General features: G+C 39.8%; 1 protein-coding gene across 3 annotated transcripts in view; it reads right to left on the reverse strand.

The window, feature by feature from the left end:
• The window catches only part of SLC25A13 (solute carrier family 25 member 13), a 185551-nt gene that overhangs the window by 108253 nt on the left and 55249 nt on the right, over positions 1-22049 (reverse strand). For 2 of the 3 annotated variants that reach the window (XM_025471293.3, XM_025471294.3), the window contains exon 4: positions 6925-7040. The exons of the other annotated variant lie outside the window; for it this stretch is intronic. In XM_025471293.3, the coding sequence (XP_025327078.1) occupies positions 6925-7040 (116 nt within the window). The remainder of the gene's footprint in view (positions 1-6924; positions 7041-22049) is intronic. 3 annotated transcript variants of the gene reach the window in all.

The following is a 22049-nucleotide window of genomic DNA, read 5'->3' on the forward strand; positions in this document are numbered from 1 at the left end:
AAAACTGTTCCAATGAACCACCAACCATTTTTGTAAGTGAAGTTTTATTGGAAGACAGCCATACCTAGTCATTTGCATACTGTCCATAGGAACAGCAGAGTTGACTAGTTGTCAGAGAACCTAAGGCTGATAAAACTCAAAATATTCACTATCTGGTCCTTTACAGAAAAAGTTTGCTGCCCCTGATCTAGCATAAAAGTAATGCTTTAAAAAGGGGGAAAATCATGTTGATACTAAAAAAAAATGTACATTTTAAAGAGATAAGGCCTTAAATATTAATTGAAATTTTTATAAATATATCCTCACCTAATGGTGTAGATTTATAATATATTTTTTAAATATTTTACTTATTTATTCGTGAGAGGCACAGAAAGAGAGAGAGAGAGAGAGAGAGAGGCAGAGACACAGGCAGAGGGAGAAACAGGCTCCATGCAGGGAGTCCTTCATGGGACTCGATCCTGGGACTCCAGGATCACGCCCTGGGCCAAAGGCAGGCACTAAACCGCTGGGTCACCGGGGCTGCCCTAGATATATAATATAATGTAACTTTATTCATTATTTCTTTCCTTTGGTTAAAATGACTAGACCATAAACGAATATATCTCCTCTTTCCTCTTCCTTTTTGCTTGCTTTCCACCATGATTTATTTTCTTTTGTAAGGCCTTCTCTCCCACTATATTAATCAAAATTTTATAATATCAATGATGTTTAAATTCACAGTATTCTAAAGTTTCTTTCCATTTACTATATTCAATGTATTAGCATAATATAAATCTATTAAAAGATTCATGAATATTTTTAAAAATTATGTTTACTCTTCAGCTCAAAGGTAAAATATAGCTCATGTTCCTGTTACCCACCTTCTGAAAGGTTTAGCACTAATTCCTATTGGCAACAGACTTACCTATAAAATGGCAGACAGACCTATACTACCATCTTTAGATGACAATCACATACATAGATCACATCTGTATGTGATCACATATGTATCTTTTCTCTTTCAAAATTTGTAGTCTCCACCAACTTCTATTTAACAAATAATGGTGGAACAGGCAGACTAACATTACTAAATAAGTTTTTATTTAGGGGCATCTGGGCGGCTCAGTCAATTAAGCATCTGACTTCAGCTCAGGTCATGATTTTAGAATCTTGGGACTAAGTCCTGCATGAGGCTCTGTGCTCAGCGGGGAGTCTGCTTGTCCCTCTCCTTCTGCCCCTCCCCTAGTTCATGCATGTGTGCACAAGCTCTCAAATAAATAAAATATTTTCATAAATAAAAGAGCTTTTATTTAAATACTTCAAAAAAACCTTACTGTAGTCAAAAATTTATACACATATACATATATGTAAACTTACTAAAAACATTCAATGCAATAGCATTCAAAATCTCAGCAGGGTTTTTTAAAGATTTTATCCATTTATTCATGAGAAACAGAGAGAGAGAGAGAGAGAGAGAGAGAGAGAGAGGCAGAGACACAGGCAGAGGGAGAAGCAGGCTCCACGCAGGGAGCCTGATGTGGGACTCGATCCCGGGTCTCTAGGATCACTCCCTGGGCCGAGGCAGGCGCTAAACCTCTGAGCCACCCAGGGATCCCTCAGCAGGATTTTTGTAAAAACAACTTTTTCTAAAATTGTTTCAATAGTTCAAAAGACTAGGAGCAGCCAAAATAATCTGAAATAGATAAAGTTGGAGGATTCATCTAAAACCAAGGCTGTAGTGATTAAGAGAGTATAGCAATGGTACAGACAATTACAGAAGGATAGAGTTCAGGAACAGACCCACAAGTGATTTATGATCATTATAGCAACATAAGGCAATAAAAGAAAGAGTTATCCTTTCAATAAATAGTGCTGGGAAACTAGATATCCATGGAGTCTGGAGAGGAATCTTGACCCCCACAACATGCAAAAGTAAAACAGAAAAACACAAACATGTTCTAAAAAGACTGAAAATCTAAATTTGAAAGGAAAACAAAAAAAATTCTGGAAGATTATACGGAGATTATCTTTGCGCCCTTGTGATAAGCAAAGACTTATGAAACAGGACACAGAAAGCAGTATCTATAAAAGAAAATGCTGATAATTTGTACTACATTAAAATTAAGAACTTATGTTCTTTAGGGCTCTATTGAGTAAGTGGAAGTGTAAGTCACAGACTGAAGATATCGGAGATATACAACCAATAAACGCATTGCATCTAGAAAAATGGCACGCCACTAAAGAGGATATGCAAATGGCCAGTAAGTATTTTTTTAGGGTTGCACAACTGATCAGTCATCAGGGAAATGCAAACTAAAGCTACATAATGAGGAATCATTAATATAAAAATGACTGGTAATACCAAGTGGTAGCAAAGGCATGGAATAAACAAAAACTCTCATACACTGACAGCATGAATACACTGGTACAAGTGCTCTGGAAAACTGGCAATATCTATGGAAGCTCAACATACATGTTTTTCATGACTCAGCAGTTCTACTCCTAGAAATGCCCCCACACCCACATCCCAGATGTTATATAAAGCAATGTTCAATGCACATGATTTGCAGCTACCAAAACTGGAAGTGTACAAATGTCTACCAATGGTATGATGAATAAGCAAATTAAGATAAAGTCATATGATGGAATAGTATACAACAAAGAAAAAGAACTAAAAATAGACATAAACATGGCTGAATCTCACAAAGTTTGAGCAAAAGTCAGAATGAAACGGTACATTCTGTATCTTTCCATTTCTATCAAGTTTAAAAACAAACAAATCCAGTTAACAGTGATAGATGTCAGCTGTTAGCACTGGGCCTGGGGGACAATAACTGGAAAGGAGCCCATGGAGTGCTGGCACTGTTCTTCTGATTTGGATGGTGACCAAACAAGTATATATACTGTGCAAAAGCTCGTCAAGATGTACACTTGTGATTTGTGCATTCTTCTGTATGTATGTTATGTTTATATAAAGTATACTTCAAAAATTTAAAAGTAAAAGTTCACTATCATATATAAAATAGGCTAAAGATGAAACTAAAAAATAGAACAAAGTATTTTTTATCCACACATACAGAACTGCAAATTGTTAACTAGAATTTTCTTCTTATACTGATCTCCTGTTACACACCTGTTGACATCTCAAAATGCACTTAGAAATATCAGGTATCAAAACAAGAAAACATGGTGAGAACAAAATACTGGAGATACATTTTTCCTCCAAGGAAACAGGTGAACGTAATGAACTAGGTATCAAAGGAACAAAATTGGCCTAATCAAGATCTTTTCATTGTAGCAAACACAGGAGTTATCTAGACTTGAAAACATAATAAAAATAAATAAGGTCTCAGAGAAAACAGGGCAAGCCATCACTGAAATGTGACACTTGATTATCTGCCCCTCACACAACCTGATTTTTGTTTGCTGTGTCCCAGATTCAGTGTTAGTGGGAACATGAATACTGCTGGCTTGTTAACAAACAGTGGTGCTTACTAAGCTTACTCAAGCCTGCTTCAAACAAGCCTTCATGCAGAAATCCACTACGTGTACACATGAAGAGTGTGACTGCTCTCCCCTGGATAGAATGCAAGGCCAGGAGACATGGGGAAACGAGGCTACTTTCCTGCCTATGGGAAGCCTCCAGATACACCTCTGTATCCCATGAAATCATGCTCTCCTCATAACCACAACAGACTGAGCTAATCTGGGCGGTAAAAAATACAGCCCCTTCTCTCTTACCTCTTCATGCTCACCCCTCCCAGAGATGCACACCTGGGCAACCTTCTGAAATACAAAAGGGTCATTCTTGAGTGAAGGGTTTACAAGGAGCCATGGATGTAACCAGAGGTAGGAGCCTCAGTGCCTATATCCTAAAAAGCCTCACGTGGATAGGCAGCTGGGTCACAGATAGGGATTCTTTTAATTCTGTGGGTTTATGAGACCAAGATTGACTAAGTTAAGTCCTCTTTTCTGCCCAATTCAATTTTTTAAAAAATTTCTCCAGCCCCATCATGAGTTTCCTTGAAAACATACTTATTGCTAGCTTCTTCTAAAGATATCTGCTGTTGAAACACTCCGTAAGTCACCACATCCCCCATATGATTTTGTTTACTGGGTAAAAGCCTATTTACACAGCACTCACCTCTCCTGGATGATTCTACCTTATAAAAAATGTTAAAAGTCAGCTATTATTTTGCAATTAATGGTTATTTGGGTATCTTCTTTGTAGCATGTGTATCCCTTTCACGTTAATCCCAAATAGGGATGAATAGGTCAGAAAAGCCCAAGAAGGCTACACTGTATGACTCCCCACCATGGGTGAGAACCCCATCAGCTGATCATAAAAAGATACAGGACCTGCCCTGTTTATGTTCTGTGAGATGGGAAGGTTCTGGAACAAATTGCCTGTGGAGGGCAAGGTAGTGGGAGAGGAGCTCTACTTCTATAGTTACGTGCAACTGGTGGTGTAATCAGAAATTTAACTCCTAGGAAACCACGATTTCTTATTTCAATCTCTTATGCCTTTGGAGATGGGATAGTATTCAACACAGAACAGATGGTAAGCAAATTACTGGCTAACTGGCCAGTGGTTAAACTGCAAGGCAGAAGTGCAGGGCTTCCTAAAAAACCGGTGGGGGGGGGGGGGGTGGAGAAGAAGAAGAATAAAGAAAATCTTCCTTTGTTCTCAAGTATTTTCTCTTAGTAATATTTTTAGAGAGGCCTTTGTTCTCTAGACAGCATCTTTATATGCAGTGTTATCTTTTAACCCGTACATAGGCCTGTAAGGTAGATTATCATTACCCTCATTTTATAGATGAGGAAACTAAGGCTCATAAGGTGGAGATGATGTGCCCATCGACAAAGAAACAGACACAGAATGCTCATACTACCCTTGTTACACCTCACAGATGACTCCCTCTCCTGCATCCTGCTTCTTCACCTGTTCTTTTCTTCTGCTCACACAAACACATGCCTCTCCCTGCACTGGGGACAGTCTCCTGTTTCCTTTCCTCCACCAGACGGGTTGTGTGTCTGTATTGGTATATTGGTATCACCAATACCCTTACTGCTTCACGCTCAGGATGTAAGGAAAACACGTGCAGGCCATTTCTCAGTGCCCCCATCTCCACACCAGTGCTCTTACACCCCTGCCTCCAGACGTGCTAAAGGAAGGAGGAAGGCATGAGTGATTGCAGGTGCCAAACTCACTCAGATGCATAGGTGTTCCTCTGTAAATCCAAGGAAACCCTGTCGTAATATATTCAACAAACTGTCTTCTACTGGTAAATTAACGCCACCATGAGCTAGCTGCTCATTCATTACTTGAAAATTTCAATGGGGATATTTTTTTTTATTGGTGTTCCATTGAAAAGCTGTGGCTACAGTGACAATAAGAGGAATCAGGTGACGGAAATGGAAAAAACTAGTTGTTCTAGGGATTTTTAAATATGAAATAATCCTCATGAAGTGCTAATGGAAAGCATCTGAGCTTCTACACAGTACAAAACAAAACCAGGCATATGTACATGTTTTGCCTTTGTCCTGGTTGATCCAGCCTTAAATAACTGTCATGTCAAATGAACAGGGAGGAATGGGTGTAGAAGGGGGAAGGCTTCTAGAGTAAGTCTATTATACTGCCTTACCTATACTTTATGTAGCTATTATCTTCATTTCAAAGGAAAATGAAGACCTGGGACGACAATTAACTTGCTTAGACGCAAAAGAGGCCAAGAGATGGAAGTAGCCAATTCTCTCCAATTCCAGTACTCCTCCAGAATGGATGGTACTCTTATCATCTGTATTTTCCTCCTATCTATACATTTCTCACAATCCATAAAGTAATACAAGCCCAAGAAATATAAACGAATTGGAAACTATGCATAAAGACATTTAAAATGGGCACCTTGGGACGCCTGGATGGATCAGTGGTTGAGCGGCTGCCTTCAGCTCAGGGCATGATCCTGGGGTCCTAGGATTGAGTTCTGAGTCAGGCTCCCCATGGGTAACCTGTTTTTCCTTCTGCCTATGTCTCTGCCTCTCTGTCTCTCTCATGGATAAATAAAATCTTAAAAACAGAACAAAAACATGGACACCTTAGCCATCTCCCCTGAATCAATAATCCAGAAGCCCAAAAGGGCTCCAGGCTCCAAAGTTCTTTATGCTATCTACAGCAGGTTCACATGCACAACGTACACTGGATACTACACGGTCTGAGGAAAATGTGGTACTTTCTGTCAAATCTATCTTCAGTATAAAAAAGTTTATTTCTACACTTTTAAAAACTTCAGTAAGCAGTTATTTTTAAGAAAGAACCTACCCCGCCCTACCACTTCCTTTCTCCTAATACTAATAAGGCTTCTGGGTTTTCTGCAGCTTTGCAGCTAATCCCTGTGAAGCTGGTTCTGTCTTTTCAAAATAAAGAAGGTGGCAGCACAGCAGGGACCACCAACCCAGCCAAGGGGGCATGTACCATGCTTTAAAGACTGAGGTTCTTCTGGCACCACCCTAAACTCCTATCTTATGCAGAACCTTTGCACTCAAGCTACCCCATGGGGACAAGGTAAAGACTCAAAGTACTGTGTGCACAGGTCCCTTCTGTTCTTAGGCAGTCTATTAATGTCTTCATCCTCTCAGTGGGAATCACCAGTGATTTTGAAGGAAATAAACGGAAGTCCTGCCTAGCTCACCTGGTCTATGATTCTGGAAAAGTCATGTGCAACCTCTCTCCCCTTAAAACTAAACCAGAGTGTAAAAACTAAGCCAGAAACCTATTTTTTCCAATAGAAAGATATTTGAACTGGAGCCCCAAAACATGGAAATACCTTTGTTAAAAGGGATATGTTTAAGTTCTTAAAAGTTTCCCCATACACTTCATTCCTGGGGCCAAAAAACACTCACACCAGTCTGCACTTCCTTAGGTGCACACATACTCATACCCCTTACCAAAAGTAACTTCTCCTTTGCCAGCTTTGTCAAACAGTTGAAAGGCCACCATGAACAAAGCATCCGGGGCACAAAGGACAGATTCAAATGCTACAAATTCTTGAAAGGATATTAACCTGCAACATAGAACAAGCACAAAACATATAATCAGTAGCTTGTGGAAAATAAAAGCACAAGTATATGCTAAGAATAAAACATCACTGTCAAAAAATTACGTTCAACATTTATAAACACTTAGCATTTCCTTTCACATATAGTGGACTGAAATAACAATGTACAGAATCTAAAGAACATGACAGGTTTCAAATGTAACTGTTTTAGCCAGCACTACATTTTTGTTTCAGGCATTATCATTAGATTCTAGAATTAAAGCTTAGATATTTTAGATTAAGATGTGATTGTGTAGCAGCAAAACAGAGCAACTTTTTCAGTCATTAATATCTTTATACACCATGTAAAAATAGTTCACAGAGACTCTTTTACTGCTGTTATCTACATGTGGATTCAACTAGGGGTAATATTGGTAGTAGTAGTTGAATACAAATAGACATGAAACGTAATGCCAAGGAACTTCTAGTCTGATAAAGCAGATAACACTAGTCTAGAACTAGAAACAGTATACAACCTTGATAGGGACCTATCGTAAGACAGAGACAAATACGGTGAGAACAGAATTCTGGTAGGAAATCAAAGAAAGCTATGTAGCAGAAATGAAACGTCAGCTGGGTATTGAAAAATTAGTGAAACTCAGGTATATATATAGTAATGGGCATAAAAAGACAGGCACTCTAGTCAAGGGGGGTTCTTGCAGAAAGGCAGGTGCAAAAAAGCTAGGGCATGTACAAGGGAAATGGTGAGGAACTGATTCTGTCTGGGCAGCAGAGCGCATAAAGGAAAACACTGTGAAATGAGATTAGAAGTATAAGACCAGGGATGTGCATGAAAACAAAAAAGGAGCCTGGTTTTTCTTCTCTAGGAAGTAAGGAGTGATTGAAAGTTTGTGAGCAAGGCCATGACATGATCAAATCTCGTTGTTAAGAACAATACGACAAGTCACAGAGGCTTTGACTTCCAAGGAGGAAACAAATCCACAAAAGCTTTCCCAGAAATGTTCTATGCCACTATTCTGTATTTAAAACATTCAAATATTTCAATGATACACTGAAATAGTCCAAGTCTCTGGAGGCTATAGAGGGAGGAAGAAAAGAAGAGTGTTTTCCTATGTTTCTCAAAACACTTAATTACTTCTAAACATCTCATAAGAGAGATCACATTTTATTCAAAGTGTTACACAGTTAACTCTTTCCTAGGATGTCATAAGGATCATAATAATGTCACATAAAGAAGGAAAATTCCATGGTGTGCTCAATATACTATCTCTGTCATTCACCATCCAAACCAGATCCTTACAAATGCACGGGAACATTCGGGAACAGGAACAGCACATTTTACAGAAATATGCTTGCCCAGAATGTCTTCTCTACCATTCAGTGTGTCTCACTGAGAGTCTATGTACAAGTGAGACTGGGGTAGGTAGGAATGGGAAGGGAAGCAAAGCTGAGCCAAACATTCTTAGAGGGTCTCCAAGGAGCTTACAACCTGTTCAGGGAGCATGAAGTCCCATGCATATACGCCCACCAGAAGAATTGAGGGCCAAAGGTAAATGAAGAAATAAAGTGTTAAGGGGGCACAATAGGAGTGATTTATTCTGCCCACAAAAATTGGGATATGCTTCATGGAGGTGTGGCATTTAAAGAAGAAATTTTAAAGTTGAGAAGATCTTAAAGATCATCTACTTCAGCCTCCTCATTTTACTTTTGAGAAAAGTAGAAGTTAATGACTTATGTGAAGGTGAAGCAACCAGCTTCTAGCATTCTGACCTGAACACCAGGTGTCCTGGTTTCCATCTGACTGAGACAGACTCCAGCTAAGATGGGAAGACGGTGAGAAGAACAAAGGACAGAGAGAGGACATTCCACACTGTGGGGAAAAAGCAGAGCGAAACACAGAAGTGACAACATATGGGGTGTGCTGTGCTTAAGGAAGGATGCAGGTGTTGCTGACCCTGCATCTAACAGGTTGTGAGGGGTGGAGAGTGGCTTGAACTGTAATGTCAGCCACCTATGGAAGACCTTAAAGGCCAAGTTATAAAATCTTGACTTCTCTGCAAACAGTGAGAAGTCACTGAAGGTTCTGGGTGGATGTTAACAAATATCAGGTTTAGATCTTTATCTTAGAAAAGGAACTGGTGTGGAAGATGAAAGACAAGATACGGAAACATTGTGAGAGCGAGGGCTAGCAGGGATCTAAGCCAAAGCTACCACAGCAGGACTGGAGAGAGAAGAAAGGCTACAGACACAACTGAAGCAGAAATGACAGAACTTAGTAAAGATGGATGTCAGAGACTGAGGGCCAGGAATGAGGTCTCACTAAGCCCATGACATCTAACCTGGCTAAATGAGCAGAATGATGATATGACTGCCAAAGACAAACAATGAGAGAAAAAAATGAAAAAGAGAGAAGGGCATTATGAGACAGTAAGACCGCTTCCATGTTACATTTGCAGTACTGGAGGGACACTGAATATGGTGTCCAGCAGGAAACCAAAAGCACCCATGTGGAACTCAGGAGAGGGGCTGATAGGACTTGGACTGCATCCTCCTCCAAAATTCATGTTGAAGTCTTAACCCCCAATACTTCAGAATCTGACCTTTGCCTGGAAACAGGGTCACTGCAAATGTAATCAGTGAAGATGAGCCCATACCAGAATAGGGTGGACACCTAATCCAGTATGACCAGAGTCCTCATAAAGGGGAAATATGGACGTGGATATGCACACGAGAAGACACCAGATGCTTCTATAAACCAGGAAAGCCAGAGATTTCCAGCAAAATACCAGAAGCTAGAGAACAGGCATGAACAAATTCTCCCTCAAAGCCCTGAGAAGAAACCGATCTTGCTGACACCCTTAATCCTCCCTCTAGAACTGTGAGACAATTAATTTCCTTATTTTTTTAAGCAACCAAAAGTTGGAGATGCTTTGTTATAGCAGCCCTAGCAACCTAATACAAAGGCCAAAATAGGAAACACAGATCTGGGAATTTTTAAACAAAGCCCACTTAAAGCTGTGAATGAAACTATCCAGAAGCATTTCAACCAAGACCTGGGCTGAACATTCTCTATACGACTGAAACAGCAGAGAGGAATAGGTGTTTCTGACTGTCTGCTTTCTTCTCGCCACTGCTCCCACTCCCAGAATCCCTTTTGAGCAGGTACCAACAACCATACAGCCACACTGCTCGCCAGTTTAACTGGCTGGCAATTTGTCAGGGCACAAAACAATCCTATTTGCTCAATTATCCCCGCACAGACGTTTGCTTAATTAATAGTGAATTGCACAGTGTGTTATCCAGAAAAGAGGCATTCTTTTAAATTCATGATCTGAATAAAGATTTAAATACAATGAAAAGAGCATCTTACATCTCTCAAAATGGTATGAGAAACCTGAATGCTAGCTATGAGCATGAATAAATCCTCATCTGGCAATGTCAATGTGATTTCATAACCATATCTGGCCAATGAATACTCTGGTATTTTAGGCATGTTACAGATACCAAAAAGGTATGTAATTTGGTAATCCTGTTAGATACAAGTATTATACATCTATGTAGGAGGTATATAGATGAACCATGAAATCATAATGTCTTACTGTTCAGCAAGATCATTTTGGATTTTCAAGGTAAATCTGACTAGAGGGCTATCAGTATAATTACATAGTACTATATTCATTTACAGCATGCTATCTAAAAACACACACACACATACATATATTTTCACATAAACAGTACTTCAGTCTTGCTTTACAGATTTAATGGGTATTAGCATAAATTACAACAAAGAATACTAGCTTAATCAAGTTCAGACCTGGCTGGTGAGCTCACTTGGTTCCTTTTCCACCCAAAGCTTCTCTGATAATGTTAGATGTCCTCTAAAATAAATCACACAATTCTGCTGGACCCCATGACCACTATCTACAGAACAGTGTTTGATGCCAATGCTTATTTGCAGCAACCAATAGTGGGACACAGGTCAGTTAAGAGAAGCAAACCCAGAAGTCACATTTTCAACCACCATTTTCAACGTTACAACCACTCAGATGTGGGAAGAGTAGGTTTCTAACTACTCTGTTTCATGATTCTGATGCTACCAGAGGTTTTTTTTTGTTTTAGCAAGTCGTTTTTTGTGTTTCAAACCACTAGGGCCATTATTTTCCTTGTCCTAAAGACATTTTTAACAGCAGCAACTTTACAACTCCATGAAAGCCCAGGTAAAGCAGCCCAAACACCACATACTACATTAAGATACTGAACCAAAGAGAAAAGGAATTAAAAGTGGAACTGCATCTGTACATTGTGCTTAGGACTGCATAAGATTACATAACTATCACATACATAGATAGCTACCAGAAGGACACATACTAAAATGATGCCAGAGTTTCCTTATAGTGGCATAATTTTAGGTCTCCACCTCTCCTATTTGTAAGGGATAGCTCTTAGCCTGGAAATGCTTACAGTAGAGAATACAGATTGAAAACCATGACATTATGGGGAAAAGTGGCAAGTAATATAAGTGGAGATAAATTACTCAGTGATTCAGAGGAAGGAAAGATTATTATTATATTGAGAGAAAAGAGATGGGGAATGTCAGTACAATCACGTGCCATCAGAGGGACGATGGGATCAAGTGGACGTGTGGCCAAAGATGTGATCAAGCGGGATGGGAGGTGGGGGAAGGAGAGGCCGCCAATGCAGTGGGGCTTCAATGCCTCCTCTTTTTGCTGGACATGGACCAGTGCCAGGAATACACAGGTGAAAAGTGCTACCGCTAACTGATGGCTCAGGCGGCAGATGGTGATGAGCCAGGAACCAAGGAAGGAGGGCTGGAGATGAAGAGCCACAACCAGTGCAAGTATACAGCCATGCATAAAAGTGTGAAGGATGTCTACCAAAGAGTTAACAATAGTTCTCTCTAGGTAGTTAAAATATTAGAAATTTAAGGTTTTTCTCCTTTGCTTGCCCATATTTTCTACTCTTTTCATGAAATAATACACATAATGAATTTCTTTTGTAATAAAAAGAATTAAAATTTACATGAAACAAAACACCAAGGAAGGTTAGGTTGTGGCAGAAGGGCTGAAAAGGGGGTGGGGGTGGCTGGAGGGGGTGGCGAAAGAAGAAACAAATGATAGAAAGTCACACTGACTGGCTATCCTTTCTCTGTTCCTCCCAGCTATTGCTTATTCTTGCTCAGCAGTGGCTGATACCCCATGTTGTCCCTTTCATCTCCCGCCCGGCTCCCACCTCCAGGCCAACTCTGTGGCTAAGAAAGTTTAAGCAACTGCACATAAGGATCTGATCTGTTCAGCCTTCAGGAAGTTTGGTCGTAGACAATGCACCATATCAAAATCCAATTACCACTTTTACTTAAGGCTCCTAACCACAAGAGTGCTTTGCAAAAATAATTTCTTCTTATAACCCTCTTCCGTGTGTTACAACAGAAGCCAAACAATTGTCCAGGATTAATGGTAGAGATAAAAGTAAAATCGAACTCCAAAAACTTGGTTCCGACCACTAGACCACCCAGGTTCAAGAATCTGTGAATGTTGAGGGGGAAAAAACACAGAACTAGGTTTTCCTGATCACCAATTTATCAAAAGAGCTTTGGCCTTCATGATTTTAACATCTTTAATAGCTTTTGGGGTTTTCCAGCTCTTTTATCTCCCTCCCAAATGCCTTGCAAATATCTGTGGTTCAGGCAAGTGTGTTCCCTGCATCTGTTATATCCCAGGCAACATCCTAGGCCCCAAGGATACCGTGAGTAAGATGGACAGAATCATATACTCAAGGAATTCTATATGCCAGTGGAGAAAGCAGGCAAGGAGCACAAACATACCTATGTAGAAATAAGATGATTCATAATCAGTTAACTTCTGTGTAAAGGATGAAAGAGAGGAATGCCTTAAACCAGTGGCTTCTCAGCCCCAAAAGGCCTATTTAATTATTCTGAGGAGGGACCCGAGCAGCCTTTTGTTTCTTTACATTTCCCAAATGATTCTACTGTACAGACAGGCTTGAGAATGATGGGGATGGGAGATGGGCAGCTCTCTCCCTACCGGGCCAGGAAATGCCTCTTGGGAAGGGGCATTAAGATCTGATGATGATAGGAGGGTGCACTGGAAAGATGGGGAGTGGGAGTTTTTGGGGGGGGGCAAAAGGACGTCAGTGTGGATGCTGGCCCTAAGGCCAACCCTGGCGAGCCCTGTGACTCAGGGAGCCAGCAGAAGACTAGAGACTAGGATGGAGGGAAGCAGGCGAGAGACAGATGGGGGTGAAGGAGTGTGTAGGGCATACGAAACCATGTGGATTGTACTGCAAGCATGCGGGGCGCCAGCCATTCCTGGAAGGCTCTTTGCCCAAGAATGATGAGATCCCATGGACAGAACACTCAGGACACCGCAGAGTGCAGACTGCACGGGGAGGCAGTGATCTCAGTCCCAAAAGGCTACAGCAGGGTGGGCAAAGGGCTTAGCAGGAGAGAGAAAAAAATAAGTGTTCAAATCCAGGACTTCTCTGAGAAGTCACAGCACACGTACCATCAGGGATACCCAGTGGCCTGTGGCTGCAGGACCTATGGCAGCCAGAGGCACAGACTCTGAGGCCCTGTAGTCACAGAGGATAAGAAAACTACTGATTAGGCAGATGGTGGTGGAGCTCATAAAAAAATGATGCCAGCTGATGGTCAGTGAGAAAACAAACTAAGCCTCATAACCTCAATTATGCAAATTCATCACAATTGTTCTTAACATGCTTTAAAGAGACAACGCACTATTATTACCTAATTTTATATCCTAAAATCATCAGTGGGAAGGTGGAAAGAGGCCCAAGTTCCAGTTCTTCCTCTGCCTGAGTGGCTGAATGATTTTGCTGGGCCAAATTGGAGCAGATCTCCCTTCTGGATCTATGAAGGAGGCTCTCTCTGCCTTTCAGTCTAGAATCCTGTTTTCTTCCATGTTCGGTTATAGGGAGCCCTCCCATGCCCACCCCGGTTCCAGCACTGGCCTTGGCATTCCCAGGAGTACATCTGTTCTGAGGCCAGCTGGGCTCTTCAGTTCTCCTCATGCACTCGGGTTCAAATCTCATTGCACCGTTTGCCAAGGGGCTATTTAAATTCATCGTCTCCAGTGAAATCTGGCAGACTGAATATTGTTCAAACAAGCAGGCTACTGCTTGGCTTTAAAAACCTATTAAAGATTTTATTGGCAATTTTACTATATTGTTATCATGAATTTCACCTATAAATATCACCTCTGCATATATCACTGCCTCCATATTGCCAAAAGCAGATAAACATACAGGCTTTCATAACTGTGAACTTGACTTGGTAACTCATAAGCCATACTTGCAGATCTACCCATCTGTCTACCTCTTGCAGTTCACTCCAAATGGCATGGAGCTGCCCAAGGCTCACTGTGCCAAGTCCTGGGATTTATAGAGGGCATTCTTACACCAACATTTCCTTTCTGATAGAGACTCTACACATTTAACAGGTATGACTCACCCCCATTCAACTTCTCTTTTGCTAATACTTCGCTGAACTATACACTCAAAAAGGTCTTTCACCGATACATTCTATAATCCCCATTCCTTCTTATCCCATTAAATGGCACCGCTCACTGCCCAATGACCTCAGGAGAGTCTGTCCTCATGTCCTGTCACCTCCTCAACCTTTTCAACTTTGAATCATAAAAAAAGTTCTAATCATGGCCAATCCCCACATGAGTAATATTGTATCAAGGAAAAGAATTCCGCAGGGATTATAAAGCCAGAGACAAACCATATTCTCTACCTCCGTTAGACTCTAGATTAATATCCTGTTTGTTCTTAAACATTAGTAGGGATTGTAAAAAGGAAAAGAAAAAAACCTAAAAAGCTTAAAGAGGGTCTTTAAAGGAGGAAAAACGTGAAAGGGAGAAAGACTACTGGTTAAAAGCAGGGAGTGGGGGTGGGGTGGAGAGGTGGGGAGGGTGGGGGGGGTAGTTCTAAGCTATAATGGAAAATTCACTCAGGTAAGCAAAGTAGATTGAAAAAAAAAAAATCTATGTTTCCTAGACCTTCCTTTGTTCTTTTAAGGCTGGATGAGAAGGCTTCAACTCTATTAAAATGGTAAATGAAGGAGGATAATAGGGATATATAAACTTTAGATAAGAAATTAGGACCTAAAATGCCATCAGGCACACAAATTTGTTAAGCAGCATTTTTTAAGTGACTGCTGTACACTGGCTGTCACTATGCACAAAGCAGCAGGCTAGTTGTTAGGCTGCCACTGGATAACCAGTTACTTTAAATGCTTCCAGTAGAGCACACACTGCCAAACCCTTTACTTGACTTCAGTCTTCAGTTTAATTTTCCCTCAGGTTGGAGCTAAAGAGCCCAAAAAGTACCTTCCACTCAAGAGATTTTGAGTACTTAAAGCCCAGAAGACAAGTTGAAGAACAGAATTTTCCCATGCATACTTCAGCACATGCCCACATTAAATATGGGTGGTGTTTGCTCAAACAGCATTTTAAAATACCAAAATCGATGGAGTTAAATGATTTTTTAATTGGGACACAATGCCTCTTTCAATTGTGTTTTTCTGAACCTCTGAAGCAATGTAATGATGATTCTAGTGATATTCGAAAACAAATCAGCACCTAAGCGCAGTCGCACAAAAAGTGACAGGAGCAAATGTACTACTTTCTTGCATTTGCCAATGACAATCGCCAGTTAGCCACTCTATTAAAAAAAAAAATTAAAAATAAGCAGTCAACTAAATTTTTTTAAAAATCTATGGAATCAAGTGTTACTGATTCTTTTTCAGGGAACATTATCAATTATTCAGAAGTATTTTAACTTTTTTCTTTCACTCAGTTATAAGTCGTACATTATGGATACACACAAAAACCTTTTTCAGCGTGATCATAACATAAGCACTTGGCAAAGCAAAAATTAAGAGACTAAAATAGCCTTTATCATATTTTTAAAAATAAAATTATTCATGCTGTGGGCAAGAAGAAATAAAAGTACACAGGCTTATGCCAGAATATCATACACACAAAAAAGCCAACATTAATATCTGCTGTGCCAGCTGAATTCAAATTAACCCAATTTTACATGTTAATTAAACCAGCTATTTTCTTCTTATTGTATTTTTGCTTCTTAAATAGTAGAGTCTACAAGTGATTCCCAACAGACTTGTTCCAACAACAATGACGTATTCATTTACTTCTATTATGACCATACAATACAGTAACTGAGCAGTAATTTTTCACAGTCAATTACATGCATGGTTCTTTATGCTTAAAGATGCTGAAATAATGTGTACTATAGAGCCATATGCCTGCATCTCTAGTCTGCCTGAGGCAGTTGCCTGGGTAACACATTTTCTCTTCGGTTTAGCATAACCCTTCATTGAATATCATTAGGTGTCATTAAATAGCAAACATTAACATGAACTTCAATACACTACTTAGATAGAGTCATTTTACCCATGTAAACAAGTGCTCCATCATTTATAAGCTTAAAATAGATTATGATTTTCTGTATTTAAGATCATGAAAAAGAAAAAAAAAAAAGTGTCCACATGTTGATTCCAAATTGAATTTGCAGAAATTTCTGATAACATAGGAGAATTCAGACCAAGTTTCAGGGGTAACACTTCCAATAATATTCAATGTAAGCAAAGGAGGATTGGGCTTTTTAACTCAAAGTTTACTTTAAATTTATTCAAAGTTGTAAAACAATTCCATCATTTACATGTCAGACCATCAAAGGCTTTTACTCTTTTATAACAAGGTAGGAAGAAGGCACTTGAGTAACAAAATTAATTCCAAGGATAAGGTGCTTAAAAATCAAGGCACATAATAATAAATAGAAAGTACAGGAGATATCATGCATTATCTAAAATATTTTAAATATTAAAAATTTAATGTGTTCTATAGTTTAAATATGACAATATATGGTTTATATAGAGTTTTCTAGAGCCAATGCCTGTATAAAGAGCAGCCACCATCCCCAATAATCTCCATCAGCCCTCCATCTCATTCCACCCCAAACCAGCATCCATGTCTAAGAAAAACAATGTGCTTGCTCTACAAACACAGTCTCAATCAACACTTAGGGCCTCCTCACCCACCTTCCCAACCAGATTACCATTCCCAAACAGTGGACTTCTGATTGTTCTGAGACACATCATATGTAATTCCAAGTAAATCTTAACTTTCTAGAAGCAATGACAACTTGCCTTCTATTATCTGCATTACAAAGGGCCTCCAAATTTTCAATGTCAACTTTAAAAGACACATAGAAAATGAAAATGATCAGACTGCAGTACCATCTCCAATATACTTTCTCACCTTTCCCAGTACAGGAGGAAGGCAGGCTCCAAAATCCTGGAAAGGGGAGGTGGCAGATAGGATCTAAGAGTGACCAGGTTGGAGAGGACAACAGATCAAAGTTCAGAAGTCAGCAGCAAAGCTGTCCAGTCAATCTAAGAGTAACTAAAAAGAAAGCTGTGCCAAGAACAAATGAGTTCTTGGTTAGGGGGACTGAGATCCCAGATACAACTATGATGATAAACTTCAATCTTTTTTCTCTTTTCCACATTTGTTTTCTAATCCACAATAAGAAACGGCTACACAAAATACAATGACTTAGCTTCAGGCACCATGCTTCCACCTCCCATTGTTCCACAAATATCCATGTAGCTGTTTGAATTAAAACCTCAATCACCATGTTCAGTCCAGGGGCTGAGATGCGGTTGGCAAAAAAAAAAAAAAAAAAAAAAAATTGTATTTGATATTAAATGTATATTCCATTTTGGTTTAAACACTCTGCTCTGAAGTTAGGTAAATCATGAGAAACAAATTGATAGCACCAATAAATCTTTAAGCAACCATTTTCAAGACATACTGGGATCAGTAGAGATTTGGTCACATCCCTTATGCCTCTATGAGAATTCATGTTCTTACTGACTGAGACACTCTAGGATTTCAAATAAAAATTTAAAACAAAAACTAAATTACATAAACTGCCATTATTGCAAAACAAAAAAGTAGCCTAATAACTTAAGAAACATTATTAATGAGAATTGAAATGAAAAGTGATTTCTGATTACAATAGTTTGATTAAGTAGTGTTTCTGGATTGTACCCCAAATCCAAAATAAACAGGATGCTACTTTTGTCCTTATCCCCAAATAAAGATTAATTAAAATTTTACTACATGAACATAAGTCACTTATCTAAGAACTGGTAAGAATCTGAAAAAGAAAAAAGAAAATTTTTATATTTAATTGTATTTTGCTACACAAATATAACCACGAACCAAATACAATAAATTCATCTGCTAACACAGGCTACCCACAAATGTAGATTCTCATCACAATAACCAAAAAAATTTATTATAACTGTTTAAGCCTGATATATACGGGTTTGTATTTTATTTTATTCTCTGAAAGAACCTAAATAAATGCTGAAAAGCAGGTAAGAAAAATTTTCTGCCTACCATGTTCCCCCATCCTCTTCCACACTACCTCTGTATTCATTAGCAAGTCCTATTTCTAAAGGTCTCCTCACAATACCAAGCTTTTTTAAAAGCAGGCAATTACAACACAGAATAGCAATTGTAAAGAATAATCAAAATTAGAAACTGTTGGGAGTACTTTATATTTCTGCAAAAGCAAATTAGGCTACAAGACTTTTGAGACTCTTGCTTTTTCTGGGTATAATTATTGCTAATTGTGGAAAAGCAACATCAGCGTTTTAATGCTTTTTCCTTCAGTAAGTTGGTGACTGTTTTACTTCCTGACTTAAAAAAAAGGAAAAAAAAAAACCTGTAGAAGAAAGCAATGATCAGGACATTGTAAAAAGCATAGAAAAAGGGTTTCAATATGAATTATACATTCAGCCAATCCTCTGATACTTTAAAAGAGGGTTTTCACCCATGGAAATGAAACAGCCTTAGTGAACTGAAAAATTATATTTTAAGTTAATAAACAGAAGAAAAATGTGAACTAAAATATATCAAGAGATGGGACATGACTGCATTGATTTAACTCTGCAGAAGGCCTTAACTCACCAGATGACAAGCAGAGATGAGAAAGGCAGATGACAGAGCTGCACAGGCAAGAGACACAAAGGGCAGAGGGCCGATGGTGAATGGCACTCAGTGAACACCCAGGCCTTCGCAGGGTGCTGACGGGGAAGGGCAGGAGTCCATAAAGATCAAAAACCTAATCCTATGAGTGGTTTTCTTGATACAAAGAATCTCTCAGAGTAATTTTACAAAAACTAGATGACCTCAGACTATTGTGGCACCAGTCTATTTAGAGAGGATGAAAGTGGAGACATGAGAAGAAAAAAGATTTGCTAAAAGTTTCAGCACCTGTTACTGAGACAGACTGCATAAAATGTCAGTGACCTTGGGAGAAAAACAACAGGGAATTTTAACATGCTGAATTTCAATATGGAACCAAAAGAGAGCCTGAGACTTTCATCCCCTCATCATCTATCTGGTAATATGTCACACATCCCTGGCACTTCATATGTCCAATCCATTCAAAGTCATTCCATAGATATTGATGGAATGCTACTATGTGCTGACCATATAGTTCTAGGCTCTGCAGATTCAGCAGTGAACAAAACAAATAATCCCTGCCTTCAGGGATATCAAGAAGTGTGTGTGAGAAGGTGGAGGGGAATGCAATAAAACAATGAATAAAATCCTTATATTACAAGATAACCACTATGAGGGACAAGTAAAAAGGAAAAGGAAGGTTGGATGTACAACTTAAAATAGCATGTGCAAGAGGAAAGCCTCCCTAAGAAGATGTCATCAGAGCCAAGACCTAAAGGAAGTAGTGAGCTTCTTAGGGGAAGAGGAAGTGCAAAGGCCCTGAGTTAAGACTGAGCAGGTGCACCATGATCAGTAAAGGGGCTGGAACAAAGCACTTTAGGAGGAAGAACAGTAGCAGATGGAGTAGTGGGTAAAGGAGAAAAGTGGCCACGGTAAGGCCTGGCTGGCCGCAGTAAGGACTTCGGCTTTCTACTCTGGGTGAAATGGGGAGGCAAAATGGGTTGTGAGCCAGAGAGTGACAGGATTCAACTTAGATATGAATAGGATCGCTCTAGTTGCTGTGCTGGGCACACTGAAGGGGAGCAAGAATAGAAGCAGGGAGACATCTTAAGAGGCTATGACAACAATCTGGGTGAGAGATGGTCTTGCCTCAAACTGGGGTAGTAGCAGCAAAGAAGGAAAGACAAGATAAAGGAGGAAAAGACTTGTTTTTCCTCCTTTGCTGCTACTACCCTAGTAGTAGCAGCATATCACATTCTGGATATACTGTAACTTTCTGCCACAATGCTACAAATGAAATTAAAAAAAAAAAAAAAAAAAAACCTCAATCATGTAAAATGCAGGGTCACATTTATGGGGAGTTCAATTACTTGCCAGCAACGAATCTAAAGAACTAGTCAACTGAGGGCCACATGTCCATCACCAGTTGCACTGAATCACTACAGAATGAGTTAATGAGAGTTTTAGTATCTTCTCTTTCTTTTGGTGCTTATTTAATACAGTTTTATTTTTGAAAATTTACATTTAGATGAGCTTGAAGAAAAAACAAAAACACAGCAGAACTACAGTGGTATGTATGTCTGCTCCCCTGCTTTCCCTTTCATGCATTTCACCAGCAGCCAGTACATCACCACCTTTTCTAGTACAGGTTACGTGAGCTCTACGTTAGAAATCCACCTGATGGGTCTTTTACTAAGCACCTCCCCTCAAGAGATGCCCTGGTCAGGGAACCTCAAATTGCCAGTCTTCCAGAGAGGACCACAGCAGTTATGAACTTAAGAGTTGGAAACATCCTTATAATTTGTCCCCTGTGCCTCTAGGAAACAAGACAAAGTAGGTGAGCGTGTCTTGGAGTTTGCCTTTAAACCTCCCCCCATGTTGTGGATTTGCTCCAGACTTCTACTAAGCCTATGTATCTCTTGGTCAACTTTCTGGCATCTTCCTTTTCTGTACTGTCTATATTGGTATCATGAAACCTGAGGAGAAGCTGTTGCTCCTGCCACTGTGCTAAGAAATTGGACAGAAAGACTTTTACTATATTTTGAGGGTAAACCCAACTAGATCTGATGAAAGATTAGGTGTAAAGTGCAAGAGGAAAGGCAGAAGTATGGATGTCTCCATGGTTTGGGACCTGAGCAACATTCTGAGATAGCAAACAAGAAAGGAAGACATTTTTGGAGAAAAGAATCAGGAACCTAGTTTAGGACACTTGAGTTTCCAGAGGCCTGCTACATAGGAAAATGGAGATTTCAAGTAGCAGATGGATAGACAGGACTCTGTGGAGTTCAACCAGGAAGAGAGGGCTAGAGACACAAAAGTAGGAATTATGAAGTATTTAGAACCATGTGTTGAGATGAGAAGGGATCTCCAAGAAGTATTTAGAAGAAATTAGAATTCCCAGGACTGAGTTCTGAGGATGAGAGATTAGGAAGAGCAATTAGGGAGGCAAGAGACTGTGATGAGCATTCTAAAAGCAAAGAGAATATAACTACATTAACCTATGGACTAATATTATCATTGGATTTTGCTATGCAGTTCTGTGAGATAACAGAAAAACTATAGAGATCCCTGCCCCTGGTTCCTGGCACAGAGCTTCTAGCCCCCTTGAAATTTCCTGGGTGACAGCTGTGGCTTTGTTCTAGTAAGGTGACAGTGGGTGGGTTCCTGGAGGAGCTGGTCACCCTAAAAACTTAGACATGATTAGAAGCTGGGAATTTTCAGCCCATCCCCCATTCTCCAGGGAGGGCAGAAGGGCTGCAAATGAAGTTAATGATTGATCACACCTACATGATGAAATCTCTACAAAAATCCCAAGAAGGGGGCAGCCCGGATGGCTCAGCAGTTTAGCGCCACCTTCAGCCCAAGGTATGATCTTGGAGACCTGAGATGGAGTCCCACGTCGGGCTCCCTGCATGGAGCCTGCTTCTCCCTCTGCCTGTGTCTGTGCCTCTCA

This window comes from Canis lupus, chromosome 14, assembly GCF_003254725.2.
Source record: "Canis lupus dingo isolate Sandy chromosome 14, ASM325472v2, whole genome shotgun sequence".
Taxonomy (NCBI): Eukaryota; Metazoa; Chordata; class Mammalia; order Carnivora; family Canidae; genus Canis; species Canis lupus.